The sequence below is a fragment of the Eptatretus burgeri genome, chromosome 12, assembly GCF_056783735.1.
Source record: "Eptatretus burgeri isolate ZD-2024b chromosome 12, Ebu_testis_v1, whole genome shotgun sequence".
NCBI lineage: Eukaryota > Metazoa > Chordata > Myxini > Myxiniformes > Myxinidae > Eptatretus > Eptatretus burgeri.
The window spans coordinates 40,402,798-40,410,297 of NC_140972.1; the positions used below are offsets into that span (position 1 = coordinate 40,402,798).

Sequence of the window (7,500 nt, forward strand, 5' to 3'; positions counted from 1 at the left end):
ACCAGACAAAAACAGCTGCTGAGCTTGAAATAAGTGATATAACTTCCCGGGGACCGGCGCACTCTGGGTATCTATATAACGTAGCTTTTCTCTTTGCAAATAATGGGCCAATTAAGGGGGAATCTCCTCCTCCCCAAAGATACAAGGTGATTGTAACTTTGCCAGTAATTTGTGTGGAGATAGCTATGTCAGACCAATGGGGTGGAGGGAGGGGAGAGGAGTGCCTTAGTATTGGAGGGGTCAAAAAATTTCCACCGCATTTGCAATTACAATGAATAAATAAATAAATAAATAATGGCACCTTACATATTTTGGCAGAGTTTCCTGACAGTCCTACCTGAATCCATTGATGTGACAATGCCTCTTGAGCTGTCATTCGCTTCCTGCAGCATGACATATCACACTCAGCATCCCATAATTCAACACTACTTGTGCAGTTTCAACAAGACATCTGAGATCACAAAGCGATCGCTAAGGTAAACAGCCCACTATCCATCGATGTCCATATTTTTTGGACTGCCATATGACCTTGACCTTCCACATTTATGGACATAGTGTGCATTAAGAAAATGCGTCCCATTTACAGTACATTCTATCCATAAAACTAAACCATGAAAATTAGAGGATATTCGTTCAAGTTATGATCAAAAGGTGTTTTTTGTTAATTAGCTCACAATCCTAAAATGTATGTCTAGGACACTAATCAAATATCAGGTGCTCAGCTTCAGTTCAGGTACATTATTAAGATGCAAGGACATTCCCTTTGAGATTCCGCATTGGAAAAATTGAGCGATGACAAAAATGCGTTTTTTTTAGGCCGCCATTTAACCTTGACCTTTATACTCAGAGGGGTACGATGTAAATGAAGCGTAAATGCGACTTGCTCTCGGCTATCAAGAGAGGGAAATTTTATTCCGTTGGACAAAAACTTCATCGAGTTTTGGTAAAAAAAAAAACTTTAAATTGCTATAATCAGGTCATGTGTCAACCCCGCATACTTTTTAATTCCATTATTGATGCAAAATTTCAATCCGAAATTCCCAGCCAGTTCTGAGATACAGCTTGGACGTTGGCAGAAAAAAAAGCCAGAAAAACAAAACCAAGCCTAAATAGTGGTTTAGTACTCCTAGGGGTCTAAGAAACTCTGTGGTCACCCAGAATTAAAAATTGGGGGCACTAATTGTAAAAACAAACCCTATAACAGGTATGAGCCTCCCTCTATCCTATCAGGGGAGGCTAAACAAGCTAAATTTCACTTCACACAATCAGGATGTCCTGTGTGAAATGAAGCGTGACAACATGTTTCACTCACAAAGTGCTTACTATTGGAATGTGAAAAGTGGACAATGCAGTTTAAAAAGAGAGTACAAACTTTAGTCAAGCAAGAGAATCAGTTCATGGAGGAAAATGTGCACAATAGTGAAGTGGATCAATATCCAAGTGCACATGGGATATGGCCCTAAGGTTGATAAACGGTATCTAGGAAAACAAAACATTATTGTCCTTTCAACTTGGTCACAGCACGCTATGATTGCTTGGACAGAACTACAATGTTGTATTTGCATTGTTGATTAATATGCCCGGGCATGAAATTAAGCACAGCCATAATTTATCACCACTCACTTGGGCTGCTTCACCAAAAGCCTCTCAATGAATGATTTGGCAAGTTCACTCGTCTGTCCAAAGTATTCCTCGTCAAAACTGAAGTTTACCGCTGAGATATTGCACAGCGTCTCCTGGTTTGAATCTCCAAGAAATGGTGAAGCTCCACTAAGCCTGGTAAAGCAACACCAGCAATCAATGAGAATAATTTTATTAATGTATCATACGTACATTGATTTCATATTAAATCATGACAAGTGATAACAAAAAAAAACCCATCAAATTCTTTTGACTTTATGTCATAAGTTATATTGTTGCAGAAGAGCCCTGTTGTTGCTCATCCCCATGCTGAAAACTTATCAAGCAATGAGCAATTCTATCACCACCATGTTCTTAGCTTTTTATATTACATGAGAAGATACTAAAGAAGTGCGATACAGTAAAAAGGGATTTGTCCCATAAGGCATGTGTTGCATCCAGAACTTAAGCAGAACACATGCAATTTAAACTCAGTAATGATGAGAGTTATGGAAATTCTGGCATGATGGATACAGGCCCTCCAGCAAACAACCGTGCCAAAACAAGCCAGATGTTTACAAAGGTAGACCGCTTTAGTTTTGTCAATTTTCTTTTGACCTTTTTTTTTCCATTTATGTGTATTTACTTCAAAGGGCAACAGGACACATTGCTAATAACAAAGAGAGTTAGACTCTTCTTTTGTATGCAGCACAATGACCAGCATAAATGGCTGAGGGCTGGGCTGTGCTCTCTGTAGTTTGAGGCAGGAATTTGGAATTTGTTTATGGTGCCAGTGATTGCTCACTTTCTCTTCACAATGGACATAATGGGAACTTTAACGTACACCAACTAATGTAGGCAGACAGGATTCCCGTTAAATGTCCGTCCGATGGATAGCACACACATTGATGAATTACCATGCCTGTGAAACAACAGGATGACAGTATATACTTGGGTTGGGATTCAAACCCAGGTTAGGCAGGCCAGAGTTAGACTAACAAAGCCATACTGACTGATAAACAAATCTTAACAGATAAACGTACAAATACACTCCTAAATCAAAGAACATGAAGAAAATGAAACACTCTTTTTCTCATGTAATCTTCTTCAAGATCTGTATGTTTGCATCTCTTCCCCTAAGGACCTACAATATTCCCTTTTAAAGGAATTTCCATGCTTAACCCACTACCTTCCTGGCAAAACTTAAATTGCAAACTATTCTTTCATTTATTCCTGGTGTTGGTTTAATGGTTAGGGTGGCGGGCTTTGGATCCTAGGATCCTGAGTTTAAATCCCGCTCAACTGTTAGATTAATACCAGGTGGGGTTTTCCTTCAGCTTGTCATCATTCCGAGGTCGGCAAAATGAGTGCCAGCATGCTGGTATCCTGTGTCGAAGTGGAGACCCGTCAAGGATTGTGCCCAATAGCCAAGGAGACTGCTTCGGCAGCACCAACGCTCTGCACAGAGTATGGTCCCAATCTCCTTCTCCTCCTCCTTTCATTTCAAATTAAAACCTCCCTCATCTCCATTCTTATGCAACTCTTAATACATTTAATGCTTTTTACCCTCAATCAGATATTATGGTCGAATGAATTACATAAAATACCCTCATTCTGTTTTTAGATCCAATTATTTCACTGAAAGTTATTTGAAATATCTTGTTTATTTTTCTTTTCAGAATAATTTATTCTCATTAATATTCAACACTAATTTCATAAAATGTTATTTCTTTGCTGCATCATTGTGGCTTTTCAAACCATTAGCATAAATTGAACTCGTTAATTTGAACTGGTTCCAAATAATTTATGAGGCAATTTGATAATCTCAATATTAACTAGTTAATCTGATAACCAGAATATTGTCCATGAAATCAATTTAATCAGATGCCAGAATATGAGCGGTCGTTAATTTAAAGTAGCAGCAGTTCATTTTAACAGAAAACATGAAAGTAGTTTTGCTAATCATCAGATGGGAGTAGATTCCTCAACTAAGAAGCCTTCAATTGACAGACAGAGAGGGGTATGTGGAATCCACCAGTCTAATCACAGAAACTCACAAGCTTTGCAACAGTATCTGCCCAATGATCTATTCACAACATTGAAAGCACAGAAAATCACAACGTAGAGTATTCTCAATGGGTGCACAAAAGTATTCTCAATAGGTGCACAAAAGTATTCTCAATAGGTGCACAAAAGTATTCTCAAAAGGTGCACAATTAAGGAAATAGAAAAAAAAATCATGAAACTCACAGGATGTATGTTATCACCCCAATGCTCCTGAAAAAGATATTTTCAATAGGTACTTTAAGAAACTTTTGGGGAAAAAATGATTACGAAATTCAGTCAAGTTTTACATATATTAAATGTTTCTACATACACTGCATATCTCAATACATCAAAACTTTTGATACCATTATTTATTCCCTCCAATATATATACATATATATATATATATATATATATATATATATATATATATATATATATATGTATATGTATGTTTGTGGGGGTATATGGAGGAATCCCACAGTGAAAATAGGATTATATAGTATGGCATTGTCCGTGGATGAGTAGGAGACATTTCGATGTAATTTAAGTAGGGAAAACTGGGAGCTGAAGTGTTACTTGTCACCACACGGGGGTGGGGGGGGCGGGGGGTGGTGTTGTGTTAACTCGGTAGGCTCTCAGACTAGTTTCTCCCAGTATGTGATTGCCACATGACCTTTCCTTACATTTTTGCATTTACAAGGCCGGCCATAAAGAACTGTTTTCACAACAACAACAACAACAACAACAACAACAACAACAACAGCACTAAAGCCTGTATCTCACTGCGCTGCGACAGTTCACGCCAAAATGCGAACGGGATTCTCCAAAATGTCTGGAAACGTTCGTGGTGGTTCTCAATTTCCTCGCGTGAGTCGCAGGACGTCGCTCTGGTGTCGCTGGAATTTTGAACATGTTCAAAAAATTTGTGCGACAAATTTTATCTCAAAATAGTCACAGAGTCGGCATGGTTGTCTCGATCCCTTCTCAATTTAGTTTCTGTGAGTCAGAAGGTGCGACAAATGTGACATGCAATGTAATGTAGATAGATTCACAATAGTTCAATCCAGATATGACTAAAAAAAAAACAAAAAAACTCATAGTCCATATTGTAAAACCAGCATTGTCTGTCCTCTTTCTCTCCTGTTCTGAGTAATGGCCTTCACTGCAAACTTTTCACTTTCCCATCATTCCTTTCACCTTCCCATCATTCATAAATCACGTCACACATATTTTTACATAAATTAGGTCACACACAAAATATGGTCACACCCACAAGCCCCTATCAAGGCAGATGAACAATTGGGTCACACATAGTGTTTGTGGGTGCAATGTTGACAAGTAACAGAACACTTTGAACAATCAGGCTTGGTCAGCATTCTCCTGTAATCCCACCATCCTGTTCTGCTAGGGCACAGCTCCCACACCATTGTAGTACTCAGGCAGGTACTCTCTTACTCGCTTCCCAACTGATAATATGATTGCTGGGAGGGAGAGGACATATATATATATATATATATATATATATATATATATATATATATATATATATATATATATATGCATGCCAGGAAAGAGGACCACTGATGCGATGTTTGCTTTGAGAATGTTGATGGAGAAGTAGAGGGAAGGCCAGAAGGAGATACATTGAGTGTTTGTGGATTTAGAGAAAGCTTATGATAGGATGCCAAGAGAGGAGTTGTGGCATTGTATGAGGAAGTCGGGAGTGGTGGAGAAGTATGTGAGGATGGTGCAGGATATGTATGAGGACAGTGTGACAGCGGTGAGGTGTGCGGTTGGAATGACGGACCGGTTTAAAGTAAAAGTGGGATTGCACCAAGGATCGACTCTGAGCCCTTTCCTGTTTGCAATGGTGATGGACAGGTTGACGGACGAGATCAGACTGGAGTCTCCATGGACTATGATGTTCGCGGATGACATCATGATCTGTAGGGAGAGTAGGGACCAGGCTGAGGCGAGCCTCAAGAGGTGGAGGTACGCACTGGAGAGAAGGGGAATGATAGTCAGTCGGAGTAAGACGGAGTACTGTGCGTAAATGAGAGGGAGGGTGGTGGTATGGTGCGGTTGCAAGGAGTTGAGGTGGGGAAGGTGGATGGGTTTAAATACTTGGGATCAACTGTCCAAAGTAACGGAGAGTGTGGGAGAGAAGTGAAAAAGAGAGTGCAGGCAGGATGGAGTGGGTGGAGAAGAGTTGCAGGAGTGATTTGTGACAGAAGGGTAGCTGCAAGAGTTAAGGGGAAAGTATATAAGATGGTAGTGAGACCAGCTATGTTGTATGGTTTGGAGGCGGTGGCACTAACAAAAAGAAAGGAAGCGGAGCTGGAGGTGGCAGAGTTAAAGATGCTGCGATTCTCTTTGGAGTGACGAGGATGGACAGGATAAGGAATGAGTATATTAGAGGGACAGTGCAGGTAGGACGGTTTGGAGACAAAGTGAGAGAGGCGAGATTGAGATGGTTTGGACATGTGCTCAGGAGGGAAGCGGAGTATATCGGGAGAAGGATGTTGAAGATGGAGCCGCCAGGCAGGAGGAGAAGAGGAAGGCCAAAAAGAGGTTCATGGATACAGTGAGGGCGGACATGCGGGTGGTTGGAGTGTCAATGGAAGATGTGGAGGATAGAGCGAAATGGAGACGGTTGATCTACTGTGGCGACCCCTAACGGGAGCGAGCCGAAAGAAGAAGAAGATATATATATATATATATATATATATATATATATATATATATATATATATATATATATATATATATATATATATATATATATATATATATGGTCCCGATTTCTCAATTGTCATGCACAGTTGTCATGCGACTGTTGCACGACATTTGCGCGATGGTCGCACGACCGTCGCGCGACAGTTGCATGTGCCAAAAAATTCTCAGTTTTGTCACCTCAACGTCGCGCGAATGCCGTGCGACATGTATGCGAACTCCAGGCGAAGTTCAACCCAAATTTCGCCGGGAGTTCGTCGGACATTCGTGCGATATTGGTGAGACATACACAAATGTGTTTTAGTATAAATTCAGTGTAATTCCAAGTGAAAATTATCACTGTTTTATCGCAATTTGGTGTCTCCAACTAGTCGCGAGCTGTCACAGTCCAGTGAGATACAGGCTTAACAAACAGACTAAACCTCACCTCCCAGGAAACGTGACCAGCAGGCCATGCCCCCGAGGTGGATAATTGGTCATGTGATGTCACAGAGAGAAGGTTTGAGAGAGGGAGAATGGTTGAAAGAGAACAGTTGGCCCTCTTGTCTCTTCTGGGCACGACGAGAGAGCTGCCTGATTCTCGTTGTAGTGCTGGTGTGAATTTGTTCAACTGCAGAAATAAGGAACCAGCCATTGTCAGTTCGGCTGGGCCGAAAATAAAGCCAAGACTGGGCTGGTGGTCGCTCCTGCTCGTCTCTTATCCACCAGCCTCGGCAGTCACCTTGTATGATCAAGGAGAAAGGCGGTGCCTTTTGTTGTGTGCGGAGCTGGAAAGGAGATGGAGTGGTGTGTCCATCTCGATTCTGAGAAGAAATTGTATGGTGGTGTGTGGGCTCCTGGTGTTGAACACCGTCCGCACGAATTTCCTCAAGTTCCTGGTTGTGGAGAGCGACTTTGTGCCATATTGGTGCATTTTCCCATGTGGTGGCTACACGGTTCGATGACACGAGACTCAACTTCATCTCTGGACGCAAAGCTGAGTGCTGGCAGAAAGGGAGGATATTCTTTTATTTTTATCTTTCCCCTTGTCTGTTTTTGTGACTGAATGGAGACATCTCAAATTCGGATTTAGTTTCCTCATTTTTCATAACTTCATGC

General features: G+C 41.0%; 1 protein-coding gene across 1 annotated transcript in view; it reads right to left on the reverse strand.

The window, feature by feature from the left end:
* LOC147015473 (death-associated protein kinase 2-like) overlaps positions 1-7,500 on the reverse strand; it is an 84,354-nt gene that overhangs the window by 18,489 nt on the left and 58,365 nt on the right. The window contains exons 6-8 of the mRNA XM_085849110.1: positions 3,871-3,897; positions 1,624-1,776; positions 338-383 (exon numbers count right to left, since the gene is read on the reverse strand). Coding sequence (XP_085705236.1) covers positions 338-383; positions 1,624-1,776; positions 3,871-3,897 — 226 coding nt within the window. The remainder of the gene's footprint in view (positions 1-337; positions 384-1,623; positions 1,777-3,870; positions 3,898-7,500) is intronic.